Genomic DNA, 17402 nt, shown 5'->3' with positions numbered 1-17402 from the left:
CACGACCCTGCTTCAACAATTCTCAGATCATAGGAAACTTAATTTATGTCTGTCATCCTTGACTCTGAATTATTTTCAAACAAGTCCAAGCATATATTATGTCCCCTCATTTATTTTACAACTAAAGAAACAATTCACAATGCTTGCTCTCTCCAGACCCTTGAAGGGGAGGTGGGGCAAGGTGGTGTGGGATTCTTATTCACTGGGGAAAGATTTAAAGTGTAGTGTATTTCCTCTGAGCAGGTAGAAACCTCACCATGCTCTAGCTCACAACCCTCCCACCACCTCCTGCCTTACTTTCTTCCTAAGATTAATTGGTGGGGGAGGAATGGGTTGGGGGACAGAAAAAGCTGGCAGCTTCTCCAGTGAACTCTATTATCTGCCCCCTTCCTGCTACCCACCTAGTCATTTCACTGCCCAACTTGAGGTACAGTATAAAGGACCAGCAGGCTGGACGTGGTGGCTCATACCTGTAATCCCAGCACTTTGGGAGGCCAGAGCAGGAGAATCAGTTGAGTCAGAGAGTTAGAGACCAGCCTGGGCAACATAGCAAGACACTGACACTACAAAATAAAAAAATTTTTAAAATCGGCCAGGCATAAGGGCGCACGCTTCTAGTCCCAGCTACTCAGAGTCTGTTTTAGGATCCTTTGAGCCTAGGAGTTCAAGGCTGCAGTGACCTATGATCACACTATTGCACTCCAGCTTGGGTGACAGAATTAGAACCTGTCTCTAAAGAGAAAAAAATAAAAATTAAAAATAAAGAAATAAACAACCAGCCATGTCTGGCCCAACACACATGCACACACACACACATACACACACACACGTATACACACTCACAGCAAACGCCCAATCCATGAACTTCTGCACCCATTCAGAAATACTTACAGAGCACTGCTTGCTCAAGTGGTGGCTTCCCAAAAGGTACCCCAGGGGGGCATTTGCTGATGCTAGGAAATCTCATTAAGTTCTCCCCATCTTGGCTCTTTGGGTGAGTGAGTCAGCGGACTGATGGCTGGGCCAAGGGTACTTCATGCCTTTCCCATTTTGTGGTTCACTTTCCTCCCAGTGAATATAACCATTAAATAGGTTGAATAGGCCTCCTTCCACCACGGCTACCTCCTTGCCTAATGAGAATGACAAGGAAATTGGATAAAATTGGACTCCTTCAAATCTGAGACACTTTCAATTGAATCTTAAGACAGGCAGTTTTAGAAAACTTAAAATACTTTGACTGTAAATGGCACTGTACATATAAATGGCATCAAATTAACTAAATGCAATTAGCCAAAATGAAGGCAGTAATGGTGGAAAAATTGATGCAAAGTGAAGCAAAATGGCTCAGTAGGATCTGACATTCAAAGGAGGTTAAAAGCTATGTTAGCCAGAGACAAAAGCTAAAAGGCTTGCAGAAGTAAAGTGCTAATTGAGAAAATGAAGACAGAGTTCCTGACCCAGAACTGTGATAAAACCCTTGAAAGGGAAAATATCAGTGTTTTATGTGTTAGAGTATCAGAGAAGGAGAGCTTGTCTTAGATTAACAGCTGAGAAGTGCGATTCCTTCAGAAGGGTTTGACTCTTTTGTTCTCTCAGCCACCCAGATTTACTTGGCAGTTGTGCCAGGTCAGCTCTGACTAGAAAGAGCCCCTGCAGCTCTAGAAACACAATCATTTGTGTAGAGAGATGGGTGAGCCCGACATCTGAAAGGCAGGAACTACTTGTTAAGGGGAAAAAGATCTAGATGAAAAGAGCCCTCCACGAAGCTCCCGCGCATAGACTGACATTAGAGAGTAGATGGTGCTTTTTTTGTAATATTATTTGGTGAAACTTTGCAAACCAGACACTGGGTTGTTTAAAAAGAAAATTAACACTAGCTAGGTAAAATATCCTGCTGCTTAATTTTGAATATATCGAAAGGCATCCCATTTGCTTGGTTTTCTGCATTTGACCTCTAAGAATGGAACTAGGTACCTCCTTTCAGAGGATTCCTGAAGTCTGGCATCTCTCCCTGGTTCACTGAACAAGTGGTATTTGAGAAGCTCTGTTACAGGGCAGATGCTGACTTGGGCACTGGAGATACACGTGTAAAGGAAGAGGTCCCTACGCTTGAGGAACTCGCAGTCTGATCATGGTTGGGAAGCGACCATAGTGCAGTTCAGTGAGGGCTTCCAATGGCAGAGGCCAGTGACAATGGACCATGTAAAAGATGATGGAAGAGGGATCAGGGAAAGCAGCCCTGTCTCAGACACCGGCTGAGCTAGGCTTATTTTACTGGCTCGTGTTTGGTGTGCTTTGCACGGGTTTTTGTATGAGAAGCAGTTAGATAGAAGCAGAGTATGCATGACTTTGGGAGCTACCTCCTTGCCTAATGAGACTGACAAGGAAATTGATGAAATTGGACTCCTTCCATTTTCACTGAGTAGAGCAGAAGTTTGTGGATTGGGTGTTTATTGTGAGTGTGTGTGTGTGTGTGTGTGTGTTTGGCAGGACGCTGCTGGTTGTTTATACTATACATTTAGTTGGTGATGCAGTGACCAGGAGGAAAACAGGATGGGGATGGATAAAAGGTCCATTGGAGGGGCTGCCAGTGCTCCCTCTTTGTGAAGAAGTGTGGATAGGCTGCAGTCAGTGAGCAGCCTCTGAAGAATTCTAAGCAGAGGAGCAACACGAGCACTTTGAATTTATTTATTTATATGTATATATGTGTATATATGTATATATATATTTATTTATTTGTTTAAGACAAGGTCTCTGTTGCCTAGGTTGGAGTGCAGTGGTGTGATCTTGGCTCACTGCATCCTCTGCCTCCCAGGTTCAAGCGATTCTCCTGTCCTACAGCTACGTAGGAGCTACTACAGATGCCCGCCACCACTCCTGGCTAATTTTTGTATTTTTGGTAGAGACATGGTTTCGTCGTGTTGGCCAGGCTGGTCTCAAACTCCTGACATCAGGTGATCCAGCCACCTCAGCTTCCCAAAGTGCTGGGATTATAGGCGTGGACCACCGCACCTGGCCACACAAGCATATTTAAAGACCACAGTGTGAGAGGGCAGGGACCATAAGAACTTCCTCAGGCAGAGGATTCTTGAAATCTGGCATCTCTCTTAGTGTACTGAACAGGCATCATTTGAGAAGCCCTGTTACATGGCAGATGCTGTGTTGGGCACTGGAAATACAGGTGTGAAGGAGGGGGTCTCTGTGCTTGAGGAGCTCGCTGTCTGGTTGTGGGTGGGAAGTGATTATGGTGCAGTTGAGTGAGGATGTCCAATGGGAGAGCATCCCTCTACCTACATCCACTTCTCTCCTTCTTTCTAACACCCATTCTCTGACTAGCCTCAATAAACTTCAAGCAATGAGCTCAATAAGTGGCATTAAGACATGGCAGCAGCATTGCCAGTTTCAGTCTGTTTTCCATAAAACTGAGGGGACAGAGGCACGATGGGTGTATTTTTTTCCCATCGTTGTGGATTCGTCACAGTGAAATGGCACCATCCCACAGACAAGTAATCACATCTTGATAAATTAGTGGGCAAAACAAATCCTAAGTGTGAATGGATCAGCTCAGTCACAGAGGACACCTGCAAGGTCGGAGAGCGAGAGGGACATTCATCCTGCAGTATCAAACCTACTGCTAGAGTTGCCACTTGTGAACACCTTTCCTTTATGATTCCACCCATTTGTTTGAAGAAGGGTGGGCTCTCACATAAGCAGTCAGGTAAGGAAAGGAAGCTGCCTGCGAACACATCCACGTCCACTTGGACACCACTGACACAGGCGAGCAGAGAGGAGTATGTGCCCACGTGTGCACAGTGAGAAAGCACCTTGCAAACACACAAGCCTCTTGGGCAACAAACACAACCTCCTGCTGCCCACTGAGGCCTGAGCAGCAGATTCACACTTAATCAGGTGAGGCGTTAGAGATGATTTCTATTTGCAGAGCCAACAGTGAAACATGAATTGTGTGTTTAGACCAGGTGGTGGCAGGAGGAAATGTTCCCAGTGGGGGTCATTAAAAGCGAAGCCAAGAGAAAGTCCTCACAGTTCAGCAAGTGTCTACGTTGGCAAAATGGCACGTTCTAATGAACCTCAACAAGGCAACTTTGCCTGTCCTTGAGCCAGAAGCCCACATCAAATAGAAGCAGGGCTCACAGTTGAGATTCAAGCTCTCAGGTGTGTTTAAGGAAATCAAAAACCATGAAAACAAACTACGGGAAAAATAATCTGAACTTGAAAAATTTTTAAAAAAGATTACTACATTATTAGGAAAAACTGCAGGTTTATGATTATCAAGCAGTCATAGTGACAGAAATTTCATTAATCAGAAGTACTGCTGCTCAAATAGTAAAAAAAAAATATATCTCAATGATTTCATTTAATGCATGTGTTCACATGGATGCTGCCGTGCGATCTTAAAGTCGCATAAAAACAGGGTTTCTTAGGCCCAGCGTGGTGGATCATGCCTTGATCCCAGCATTTTGGGAAGCCAAGGTGGGAGGATTGCTTGAGGCCAGGAGTTTGAGACTAGCCTGGGCAACATAGCAAGATTCTATCTCTACTTAAAAAAAAATTAATCTTTTTCAGAACTAGCTGAGCATGGTGGCATGGGCCCGTAGTCATAGCTACTCAGAATGCTGAGGCAGGATGATCACTTGAACCAAGGAGTTTGAGGCTGCAATGAGCTATGATCGCACCACTGCATCCCAGCCTGGGCAACAGGAGTGTCTAAACATAATAAATAAATATGATTTCTTCTTAGAGAGCCAGGCGTTTTCAGTCCAGTTTATGCACAGACTTTGCTTTCAGTTTGCTTGTGATGGTGCAAATGCCAGCTTGAGCCATAGCCTGTGTCCATATGAAAATACATTCCATTATAAGTAGTATCCTAATTAGTGCCACTCAGCCTTCCCCTAATCAAATGTCCATTTTGCAAGAGCTGAGAGCAGGGCCTTAGGTGCCCACGAGGTCCCCAGGTATGCACACTTCTCCCTTTCCACTACGTATTTGGGTTCTTGGTGCTCAGCGCAGGAAGGTTTTGATTAGTGAGACTTGAAAGAAGAGAGATAAAAGTGTGGTAATCCTGGCCACTCTCCCTAACACAGTTCTTTGTCACAGCAGGAGATGGCAACTTCATCTATTCCCAAGCTGACGAAAATCAGAAGGGCAAAGTGGCTCGCCTGGTGAGCCCTGTGGTTTATTCCCAGAACTCCGCCCACTGCATGACCTTCTGGTATCACATGTCTGGGTCCCACGTTGGCACACTCAGGGTCAAACTGCGCTACCAGAAGCCAGAGGAGTACGATCAGCTGGTCTGGATGGCCATTGGACACCAAGGTGACCACTGGAAGGAAGGGCGTGTCTTGCTCCATAAGTCTCTGAAACTTTATCAGGTATGACCTCTTCCCAAGGCTGGGGAGGGCAGTGGCTGCAGGAATGCTGAGATGATATGTTGGAGGTTGTGCAAATAAGACGTGGGAATTATTCAGAAATTATTTCCAGTGTTTCCCAACCCTGAGATATTGCTGCAATGATAACCACCTTCATAGCAGATTTCACAGTCTCCTAGATTGCAGGAATAGAACCAATTTGCTGAGAAAGAACACAAAGGGCTTCCGTGTCATCTATTTCTGCGCTTTCAAAATGTATCATTCCTTTTGTTTGCTGCTTTCTCCCGTTTTAAAGTTTGTACTATAAAAAGGGAGTGCAAGGAGAAGGTGCATGCCATCATCAGGCAGCTAATGTGGATTGATGAGTGAACTGTGTGCTTACGCTGAATCTGATGAATTTAATTTATGTGCCATAGATGGAGCTGAACAAGCATTTATAAACACTGCCATGTGAGATGAGCATTTCATACTGTGAAAATGATCTTATTTTGTTAGGTGATTTTCGAGGGCGAAATCGGAAAAGGAAACCTTGGTGGGATTGCTGTGGATGACATTAGTATTAGTAACCACATTTCACAAGAAGATTGTGCAAGTAAGTATGAGCTGCTGTAGAAACCAATGGAGTACTTGCCCAGGGCAAGACTCTTGCCAATGTGATGGTCTTTGTTTTGCTCATTTCTACCTAGAATTTCAGTGTGGCCTCTCGGCACATCATAGGAAATGCGTATGCTGGTGCAACAAGGCATAAAATCAGCCCGATTTACCTGTGTCTGCCCCGTCACCTACCCTAGGTCCTTCATGATGTCTGCTTGATACCTACAAAACTCCACAAATAATGCAGAATCCATAGATGATAGCTAAGAAGACCCAGCTTACAAGCTATAGATGCCATACCGAAACACTTTGATGAACAGCAGAGAGTCAGACATCTGGATAATTCCAAATATCTGGGTGTATAAACAAAACAGCAGGCCTCTGAAAACTTTGATCAGAATGAGTTTAATTAAGAATACATTGTTAATGAACCATAGAAGCCATAATTCTTTGCTTTATCACAAGTAGATGTTTCTGACTTTTAAAATATCTGAAATGACTTAAAGGACTTCAATGAGATTCAGAGACTTGGCCTAGTATTTCAGAGTTGGTCTTTATGGGTCTTGTACTAGGTAGATGTAAGACATAGAAAACCAATTCATATTCCCTAGTTCTTGATATATAATTACAAATAGCATTGCTAATGGCAGTGTAATAGCACAGTAATTAGTCTTAAGCTCCATTTGCTACATTGAAACTTTTGTTATACATTATTATATAATAGGATGTTAATTATAACAATATGGGATAAGCCTATTGGGCAAATGTAAGACAAAGGAGGTCTGTTGCCTGTAATAGGGGTTTTGGTCATTTCAGCAACTTACAAAGCTTTTATTATATAATATATTGAATATATATAATCCCTAAAGTGGCAATAATTTGATAGGATCCATTGAAGAAATTGGGCAAAATGAAAGGAGCAATGAATAAAGGCTTGATTCTTCATACTATTAAAGGGATCTGCTTAGTGCCACACTACTTAGCAAATCCTCACAAGAATGATAAGGCCTAATAGTTTAGTTGCAACTCCTTTACAAATTACCCACATCCATATCTACACTGCTGTACAAATGTGTATTTCATGTAGTAACACAGTGTCTGTGATTTCTTCACTTCTCCATTCCAAAGTGAGAGTGATGATGGTGATGTTTTGGGATGTGAGAACAAACTCCACAGACTAAAACAAAGAAACAAAATTCAGTTCAGTTCAACAAGTTCTAATGGAATTCAGTTCAGTTCAACAAGTTCTAACTGACCACATACCATATGCAAAGCAGCATGCGGATGCTCCAGTGAAAGTACGTGGCTGAGCCGAGTGCAGTTTCTCATGTCCGTCATCCCAGCACTTTGGGACGCCGAGGCAGCAGGATCATTTGAGGTCAAGAGTTTAGGACTAGCCTGGCCAACATGGCAAAACCCCATCTCTACTAAAAAATACAAAAATTAACTGGGCGTGGTGGCACGCGGCTGTAGTAATCCCAGCTACTCGGGAGGCTGAGGCAAGAGAATTGCTTGAACCCAGGAGGCAGAAGTGAGCCAAGGTCATACCATTGCACTCCAGCCTAGGTGACAGAGCAAGACCCCATTTCAAAAAAAAGAAAAAGAAAGGGAGGAAGGAAGGAAGGAAGGAAGGAAGGAAGGAAGGAAGGAAGGAAGGAAAGAAGGAAGGAAGGAGGGGAGGAAGGAAGGGAGAAAAGGAAGGACATAGCTGAGACAATTCTTTGGGGCTTTTTCTTTTCTTGTGATTTGTCCATTTAGCTGTAGTTGCTGCCAGACATTGTAGTGGGACAGTCACAACTACAGCTCCATTAAACCACTTTGTTTATTTGTTTATGTTGCTACCAATAAAAATAGTTGTAAGACAATTGTACAATGATTCATCAAATATGCATCTTTGAACATCTGGGTGTGGATGCTATGAGATTATCAACTATTTGTTAATCTCTCATTCATTCATACATAGAACAAATATCTATTAAAGCACCTATGATGTGCTAGACACTGTTGCAAATGCTGGAATACAGCAGTGGACAAAGCACTCAAAAATTCCTGCTTTGCACTTAGTACCACAGGGATACTGGAACTCTACTTCTTCGATAGCTATTTTATGTATTTATCTATTTTTGTAATACACAGGACACACAGTCTCTTGCCTCAAAGAGTTGGCATACTATTCGAGAAGCCAAACTAACCCACACCAAATTTAGGAAGCAGTTATCTGCAAACTATAGGATAGTCGCCATATGTACAAATCTACTTCAGTAGAACCTATATTCACCAGATTTTTTTCCACATTTCAGATGCCAAAACCATGTCTCTTCCCTCTTCTCTCTCTTTTTTTTTTTAATTTGTTGTTGTCATTGTTGTTTTTGCTTTTTTGAGACAGGGTCTCGCTTCCGTCACCCAGGGTGGAGTGCAGTGGCACCGTCATGGCTCACTGTAAACTTCATCTCCTGGGCACAAGCTCTCCTTCCACCTCAGCCTCCTAAGCAGCTGGAAAGCTAATTTTTTTATTTTTGTAGTGATGGGGTCTCACTATGTTTCCCAGGCTGGTCCTAAACTCCTAGCCTAATGTGGTTCTCCTGCCTTGGCCTCTCAAAGTGCTGGAATTATAGGCACGAGCCAGCACACCCAGTTCACCCTTGTCTCCTAAAACAACAGACTCTGCTAGCAGCAGTGCTACCTGGATTTAGATATGGCACCTTAAAGGCAGTGTTGTGACATCACATTACCAATTTCCTGGTCATTTAACATTGCCTCTTTCTTGATCTATTTGGTGATTTCTGATTGAACTAAAAAATCCAAAAGGAGCCCAGTAGAGACGTGTGTGTGTGTGTGTGTGTGTGTGTGCATGTACCTAAAGGTTTGTGTAGTTTGGTGCATTATATTTTGATGGCAGTTCAAATATCTCTTTCAATTTTGTTTGACTTGTCAGAACCAGCAGACCTGGATAAAAAGAACCCAGAAATTAAAATTGATGAAACAGGTAAATTTGTCTTGCTGACCAATTTTTAAAAAATTTTACTATGGCTTTCATTGTGTTTATGAAGAAACTTTGTGGAACTCTAATATACTGGTATGTCAAAAAGTTCAAATAAAAAACATCTATGCCCATGGCCCTGGGTTGGTGCTGTAGATCGGATTGTGCTCACAGAGTACCCACTTCCGAGCTGCCCATAAGACTTGCAGAGCCTCGGTGACGGGTCCTGCTTGTACACCTGGTTGAGCCTGGGAAGTGTGCCCACCCTGGCCCTTCCCTGCCCAGTCTAGAGGTGGAACATAAAGGATAATCAGCTCAAATACACTCAGTTTATCACTACAAAGACAGAAAATTAATGAAGACTATTTCCATACACAGTTATTTGAAACCAACCCAAATTCTTGTGTCTGTTGATATCCAGCTAGGATCTTTAAGAGACCAGAGTCCAAATTCTGAGATAATCCATTGTGTTTGATTCATGTTTTCCCATCTTTCTGTACTGGAACCTTGGTTTTGTGATGACAATGATGATGATAAGAAGGATTTATTGAACACTTAGTATGTTCTGAGCACTTTACATCCCTGATCTTTTTCTTTTCTTTTTTTCTTGAGACAGAGTCTGTCTCTGTCACCCAGGCTTGGAGTACAGTGGCATGATCTCAGCTCACTGCAGCCTCCACCTGCCAGGTTCAAGCAATTTTCCTGCCTCAACCTTCCGAGCAGACTACAGGCCCACACCATCACACCCAACTTATTTTTTTGTCTTTTGTAAGATAGAGTTTCACCATGTTGCCCAGGCTGGTCTCGAATTCCTTAGCTTAAGCGATTCCCTGGCCTCAGCCTCCCAAAGTGTTGGGATTACAGGCATGAGCCACTGCACCCATCCTACATACCTTATCTTATTTAATCCTCACAGCAGCTCTAGGGGTTGTATTTATCCCCATTTTACAGATAGTGAGACTGAAACTTAAGTAGCATAGCTAATTAGGTGGTAGCCTCACACTTTAGCCTGGTGAACTATAAATGTGTGTTTTTGCTGAATGCAATTGTGATCAAATGCAAGACCTTTGATCAGAGTTAGGCCTTGCCTGGTATTAGTCCATTCTCAGAAGTTTCCACATCTCCCAGCCAGCATTGTGGGCTGTTGGACACTTGCTCCAGCGTCACTCACAGCTGCTGTGGGTGGTGCTGCACCTTGATCATCAATGCACGTCAGCATCTGTTGCCGTTAGAAATGGGATCCTACTCTATGGCCAGTCGTGGACTTCATAGAGACAAATAAATATTGCACCATGCTGTTAGTAATATGAACACATTACCAAGTCCACACAGAGATATAAACTGTATTAGAAGTTGTTTCAAAACAATATTTCATCAAGGGAGAAAATATTAATATGCCCTAAGGCTTGTTTTCTCTTGGTTAGGGACTTGCATCTCATATTTTTAGTTTTCTTTGATTGGAATCTTTGTTGATCAGAACACCATTAAGTAAACCCCAGGCATATTGTGCTTTAACATTTTCACCCCGTTTCTAGTACCAGGTAATTAGGCTCAAAGCTCCCATGTTAACAGTTTCTCCTGTTCTGCTCTAAAGAAAACAAGTCCCCAGTGACTGAGCTGCAGAGCAGTGCAACTGTCTCCAGTTAAACTACCAGGGCTGCAAAGATGCTGATTATTAGTAAATGTCTTCTATTTGGCATGACAGGCATGGTTTCTCAATTTGAGCCACACTCTGTTTACATGTCAGCAGCAAGCATTCTCTTGTTCTAAAAAAATCACTCCCTCTTTACTGAAACTACTGTAGACTTTGGGCAAAATTTGTTTGACTTGAAGATTTTCCATATGGGAGAACAAACACATGCATAAACCATGCCAGATCCTGGAAACAGCACCACGTGGAAGGGCAGCCATGAAGGTTTTTCTCGTGCCTGTTTTGGGATTAGGTACATGCACTGGGAATGGTAAAATCCCCTTGCTAAACTAATGTGTGACTCAGCATTTTGCAAAACTTAATGATCACGTATCTAGCCAAGGACTGTAAACACAGAATACAATCTAGGACAGATGGGGCTGCATGAAATCTGAATTAGATGAGCATGGAACCTCCCAGTTTATCCAGAATGGGTTGTTTCCACGTGCTAAGCAGTCTGTCAGAAGCCCCAGCACCCACTCCCCACTACCACCTCCCACATTTCTGTTCCCAACAGTGAGTCAGACATGACAGGCAAAACTGGGGTGTGTGATTTGCTCCTTCTTCGTTCCTTTCTATTTTTCTGTCTGCTTTCATCTGGTCCATTGGTGGTGCTCATGGAGACAATATTGTTTTTTTCCATAGGCAGCACGCCAGGATACGAAGGTGAAGGAGAAGGTGACAAGAACATCTCCAGGAAGCCAGGCAATGTGTTGAAGACCTTAGACCCCATCCTCATCACCATCATAGCCATGAGCGCCCTGGGGGTCCTCCTGGGGGCTGTCTGTGGGGTTGTGCTGTACTGTGCCTGTTGGCATAATGGGATGTCAGAAAGAAACTTGTCTGCCCTGGAGAACTATAACTTTGAACTTGTGGATGGTGTGAAGTTGAAAAAAGACAAACTGAATACACAGAGTACTTATTCGGAGGCATGAAGGCGGACAGAGATGAAAAGACAGTCAGAGGATGGAAATGGAAGGACGGGAGTGAGCTGGGGAGCTGTTGATCTTTCACTATACAGGCTGGGAAGTGTGTTGATGACCACTGAGCCAGGCTTTTCTCAGGAGCTTCAATGATTATGGCCGACAGACATGGACAAGGAGCTGTGTTCACCATCGGACTCATGTGCAGTCAGCTTTTTTCCTGTTGGTTTCATTTGAATAATCAGATGCTGGTGTTGAGACCAAGTATGATTGACATAATCATTCATTTCGACCCCTCCTGCCCCCCTCTATCTCTCCTCTCCCCTTTATGGATTCTTTTTGGAAACTGTGCGACATCCAAGATGCTGGCACCAAGCGTATTCCGTGTGGCCCTTTGGATGGACATGCTACCTGAAACCCAGTGCCCAGAATATACTAGAATCACCGCATTTCAGTGGACTCCTGAAGTTGTACTTGTGTATAATTGCCCGCGTCGTGCATAGGCAAAGAAGGATTAGGCTGTTTTCTTTTTAAAGTACTGTAGCCTCAGTACCAGTATAGTGTGTCAGCTCTGTTTACGAAGCAATACTGTCCGATTTTCTTCCTGTTTTTCCAGTGTTGTACTAAACCTCGTGCTTGTGAACTCCATACAGAAAACAGTGCCATCCCTGAACACGGCTGGCCACTGGGTATACTGCTGACCACCGCAACAACAAAAACACAAATCCTTGGCACTGGCTAGTCTATGTCCTCTCAAGTGCCTTTTTGTTTGTACTGGTTCATTGTGTTACATTAACGACCCACTCTGTTTCTTGCTGGTGAAAGCCCTTCTCTTTAATCAAACCCTGGTGGCCCACTGACTAAGAAGAAAGTTTATTTTCGTGTGAGACGTCAGCCCCTCCGGGCAGGCAAGGGCTCTGAAGATTTGGCAACGTGGCTTAATTGTTCTGCTTTTTCTGTAGTTCAATTTCATGTTTCTTGACCCTTTTGTATAAAGCTGCAATATTCTCTCTTACTGTTCTTTCATATGGAATGTATTTTCAAACGTAAACTCTTTTCTCTTTCTCTCTCCTATCTCTCTTAGAATTGGAGGATTTGCCATTGTCCAGAAAAGAAACTTGCAGCTTTAACCTGCTGGGAATGGCAAACGATTTTACTAGACTTTATGTTTAAAAATAAATAAATAAGGGAAATTCCTAACTTTGCCCTCCAAAGTCTAACTTTGGTTTTCTTGTTAACTGGTTAAAGTGACAGTATCTTTTTTCCTTATCTATTCTGTTCAAAATGACCTTTGATAGAAATGTTGGCATTTAGTAGAAATAGTGATAAGTTGAGGAAAGAAATAATACAAATTGGCTTTCAGGTGAGACCCAAAGGAAGAACTGGATAAAATCTTCCAAATATCCAAAAGCATGAGATTTTTCTATCCAAATATGCAAAAATGACCCAAGAGAACCTTCTTGTTTTGCTACTGAGTCACACAAGGGAAGTGGAAGGGAGAACAGTTAATTTAAGAATGAAACTATAAATCCTGATGCCTGAGGGTCAAGTATTTTAAGATAAGAGGGGGAGAAACACATAAAGTCAAAACAACTGTTTTAAGAATTCATAACCGCAACCTTGAAAAAATAGACTTAAATGAATGCTTCTAGAAACTTCCAGTGGCTCACAAAGAATAAGCCTGCCTTAGGGCTGGCAACATCTAAGCCTCTAACAGCACAGGAAAGCAAATATCTTACCAGGCAGCCTATGAATTAACCCAAAGAAGCTTTGGTTGTTTTTGGTGGATTTTTATCATGCCATGTTGGACATGAGACATGTAAGATCTTCCTTTCCACATTGCTAGACATCTCACTCAAAGACATTTGTTGGGAGTCACATTTGCATCATAGATGAGACCGTTCATTCATCTTAGTTAAATTGGATTGAGAATGCCTTTTGTTTCCAGGAAAGTATTGATCACCATGAAAGAAGAATAGTTTTTTGTCCCCAGAGGCATTCATTTAGTTGATATAATCCTACCAGAAGGAAAGCACTAAGAAACACTTGTTTTTGTTTTTTGTTTTTAAAGGCAACAGACTTAAAGTTGTCCTCAGCCAAGGAAAAATGATACTGCAACTTTAAAATTTAAAGTATCTTGCACTGATAAATATATTTAAAAATTATATGTTTATAAAGTTATTAATTTGTAAAAGCAGTGTTACAAAATGTTCAGTTTATATTGTTTTAGATTGTTTTGTAATTTTTAAAGGTGTAAAATAACATATTTTTTCTTTATGGAAATCTATAAAACTTTCTGTAGTAAAATGTTTTCATTTTACTGGTATATTATCGCTTCATGTTTTGTACCATCATAAGATTTTGTGCAGATTTTTTTTACAGAAATTATTATTTTCTATGACAATATGACACTTGTAAATTGTTGTTTCAAAATGAACAGCGAAGCCTTAACTTTAAATGACATTTGTATTCTCAGACACTGAGTAGCATAAAAACCACATAGAACTGAACTGTAACTTAAATTCCAAACTATGACTACTACATTCCAAAGAAACAGTTGAATTAAACATTTTCATAAAATATCACACACCTGATGGCTTTTATTATATCAGCACTGTTCTAGTTAAAGCAGTTGGTGACTTGCCACCATCCAATAACTTTCAAGATTTTTAAAAGTTCTCTTTTTTAAAATATCCTGATAAGGAGAGAAGATTAAGAAGACATTTTCCAAAAGTAGAATCTCAGCTCAAATTGGACTCTGTCATGATAAGGAATACAGAATTCGATGTTAGGAATGAAAATGATCCTAAAATGTGTGTCAAATGTTCTATATTTCATTTGGTAAAGTTTCTTTTATCATATTCACTCATAACTTGGTAAGTTTTGTTCTTGCAGAAAATAGTAATGAACCTGGCAATATTTATTCAGGCACCCATGCTACATTTATGTAATGGGAAAAGTTGGGTATGACATTACAACTGGCTGTTTGCTAATTCTTAGGAAAGTTTTTATTCCATCTGGGACCAGAATAATAGGAAAAATAATAACAAAACAAAGACAACAGAAGTGTCAAGTCAAAGGGGCCCTTTTCACAACGAAACTGGCCTAGCTTACTTTCTATTACTCACAGACCAGTAAGTCTTCCTCTACTTCCGTCCTCTGACTGTAGGAAAACTTATTCCTGGAAGCACAGGAGCTCCCTGAGGAGTGGGCTGCTTTGGACAGCCATGCTCCATCAATCAGTATTTCCTCCACTTCCTGCTTTTCTCTGGACACTTATGCCTTTTTGCATTTTCCAAGATTAACCAAGAATAGAAAGTTTTCCCTAATGCATGGGTTTTTAGGTCTCTCTACTCACAGAAAAGAGTCAGAGACAGAGAATCGCTTTACTAAAGTTACATTCTACCTAAATTCATGGATGTTTCCAGGAAAATATGATGACTTCCAAGGAGTCTATTAGAATGAATCCACACATGCTTTCTGAAAAATGCTAAGGGCCATGCACTAATATTATCTCTGTTTCATTGTTTGAGAAGGACTTCAACATGAATGCTGTTCACTCTTTTCCCTAGTTAGAGACTAAGCTAGGCTTTTCGTACTAGGTTTAACAAGCTAAATTGCTGTATAATACTTCCCAGATTCAGGACTGAAACATTTAACTTAAAACATAAAAATGGTTTATTGTTGTGTCTCCTTTCTTCCCTGATAACTTATTAATTGCCACTTGCGCTGGATTGCACTGTATTTTTATGCAAATCAAATCGGCATTCCATAATGTTTCTGCTTCCCGATGGTAATTATAACAGTTTGTGTTGCATTAAAAAACAGTTTTGCCAAGAATTAGCTCTATTTCCCTAAACTATATCCACTAAGGGATCTTAAGCAGAATTTCAACTTGGGGATTGAGAAACCTAGATGAAGGGACTATCACATTGAGTAGAACTTAGCACCAAGAAGCATGGAAGACAACGATGAGAACTGACTTTTTCCTCGCAATGTTCCAAAGAAACATCGAAAGATGATTCAGAGGAGAACATCACATTATCACACACATACAGGAAAGGTCCTAGGAGCTCATCCTATCATTTTAGGAAAGAAGAGTATGGGGATTGTCTATGGTGATGGCATCGCACTGCTATTTGTTGAAACACTAGCTATTTTCACAGCAGCTCTGTGAAAGGTAAGTAAGGTAAGTTTTGTAATTATTCATTCCACTTTATAAATGAGGAATCCAAAGTTCAGAGAGGTTGAGTGATGAGTCCAGGATGTATCTGGTCTCATCCCTCCTCCATTCCTCCCACCATTCCATAGTTCTGCATTAACTTGGGAGAGGTTCACATGGGGCCCAGCTGCTCAAAATGTGTCCCAAGAGGCAGCAATAGCAGCAGCATCACTGGAAGCCTGTTAGAAATGCAGAGTCTCGGGCTGTGCCCCAGACCTGCTGAGTCATTTTAATAAGATCCCCAGACCACCTGTCATCACATTCGGGTTTAAGAAGTCCCTGCGTTGTCTGCTGCCACCCGAGCCAGGTGTGTAGAAGTTTGCATTGCTTCAGATGGTGGTGTCTGAACACAAAGCACTTTTCAGAAGCGTCTAAACACAATGCAGCCTGGACTAACAATGGTAAATTTAAAATCTCACTTAACCCAGAAGTGCGCTTTGTGGTCATTCTGCCTGATTACTTGTGAGGGGCCTAAAAGTGGGCTTTTCTGATAGAGAATAGAGGCTGCTGATGTGGTAATTTGCTGGATTAAAAACTTTAAAGTGTGGCAGAAGCATAGCAAGTGCTCTTTTCCTTATCACAGTGCAGTCAGTGGAGAAAGGGGAATGCACACCAAGATGTGAATACCCAATTCCTTCTATTCAAAAGACGTTGCTTTACATAGTACACACAGCTTAATACCTTCCAAAGATATTAAATTCCTGAATGGTAAAACTAGATGGAACTCTATTTAATCTTTCGTATTAAAGAAAGTATCAGATAATAGAGCTTTGTTGTCAATAGTGGCTCCCAAGAGAGGGTTTTTCTATGCAGAAAAATTGTCTCATCTCCACATCTAAATGGAATTGTCCTGTAATGATGCAGGCGTTCACAAGTGTATAATGTTCATAGCAAATAATCTAATTTTATCACTGCCCTGTAAATGGACTTGGAAAGTCACTTGCTCTGGCAGAATGTTGGGCTGGAAATGGACTCACTGTCCTGGAAGGGGCTTCTGAGTCTTGCCTTTGTGCAGCTTGGACAAGACAATGACTCACCCGGATGGAGAGCAGGTCTCTGTTCCTCATAATGCTCCTTTCAGTGATCTGGGCATCTCTGCCCCATCATTTCTGACATGAGCCAATTCCACACCCTTTTCTTAAGGCCTCATTATCATTTTTTCAGATAGATGGTGCTGGCAGTGCTCATGATCTTGATGTCATCTTGCCAGGAAACCATTCCATCACCTATCAGGATTATCATTGCTCTAATTTTGTCCAACTTCTGAAATTTTTCAATGTTGATTAAATTGCTCCTTGACTTTGGATACATGATATATTCAAAGCAGACTCAATTATTATACTCTGATCTTTTGCAATTCTGCTGGAATTCAAGCCCTCCGACTATAAGAAACTTATTTTTAGAGTCTTAAACATGATTTCTGTTGGGTCAACTTTTAATTTCACTTATATTTAAGTCACCCAAATTCTCTTTACTTGTAAGAAGAAATACTCTTTCTGTTATGCAAATAACAAATTATCCCTTCTATTTAATTTTACCAACACATTAGAAAGTTTAGGTGGCTGGAGAGGTCCATGCAGTGGCAACAGTGTGATCTCTCCCCTGT

At 41.6% G+C, this 17402-nt stretch overlaps 1 protein-coding gene across 5 annotated transcripts in view; it reads left to right on the top strand.

Moving 5' to 3' along the window:
• The window catches only part of NRP1 (neuropilin 1), a 158428-nt gene extending 144068 nt beyond the window's left edge, over positions 1 to 14360 (top strand). For 2 of the 5 annotated variants that reach the window (XM_055275097.2, XM_055275095.2), the window contains exons 14-17: positions 5119 to 5390; positions 5883 to 5979; positions 8917 to 8967; positions 11297 to 14360. In XM_055275097.2, the coding sequence (XP_055131072.1) occupies positions 5119 to 5390; positions 5883 to 5979; positions 8917 to 8967; positions 11297 to 11586 (710 nt within the window). In that variant the 3' untranslated portion in view covers positions 11587 to 14360. Of the gene's footprint in view, positions 1 to 5115; positions 5391 to 5882; positions 5980 to 8916; positions 8968 to 11296 lie in introns of all 5 variants that reach the window. The other 3 variants (XM_055275096.2, XM_055275098.2, XM_063637338.1) reach the window with 3 other exon arrangements.
• The last annotated feature ends 3042 nt before the right edge of the window (positions 14361 to 17402 follow it).

The sequence above is a fragment of the Symphalangus syndactylus genome, chromosome 4 (assembly GCF_028878055.3).
Source record: "Symphalangus syndactylus isolate Jambi chromosome 4, NHGRI_mSymSyn1-v2.1_pri, whole genome shotgun sequence".
In the NCBI taxonomy this organism is placed as follows: domain Eukaryota; kingdom Metazoa; phylum Chordata; class Mammalia; order Primates; family Hylobatidae; genus Symphalangus; species Symphalangus syndactylus.
The sequence above is the reverse complement of the archived record's forward strand: the minus strand, read 5'-3'. Positions and strand labels throughout refer to the sequence as shown.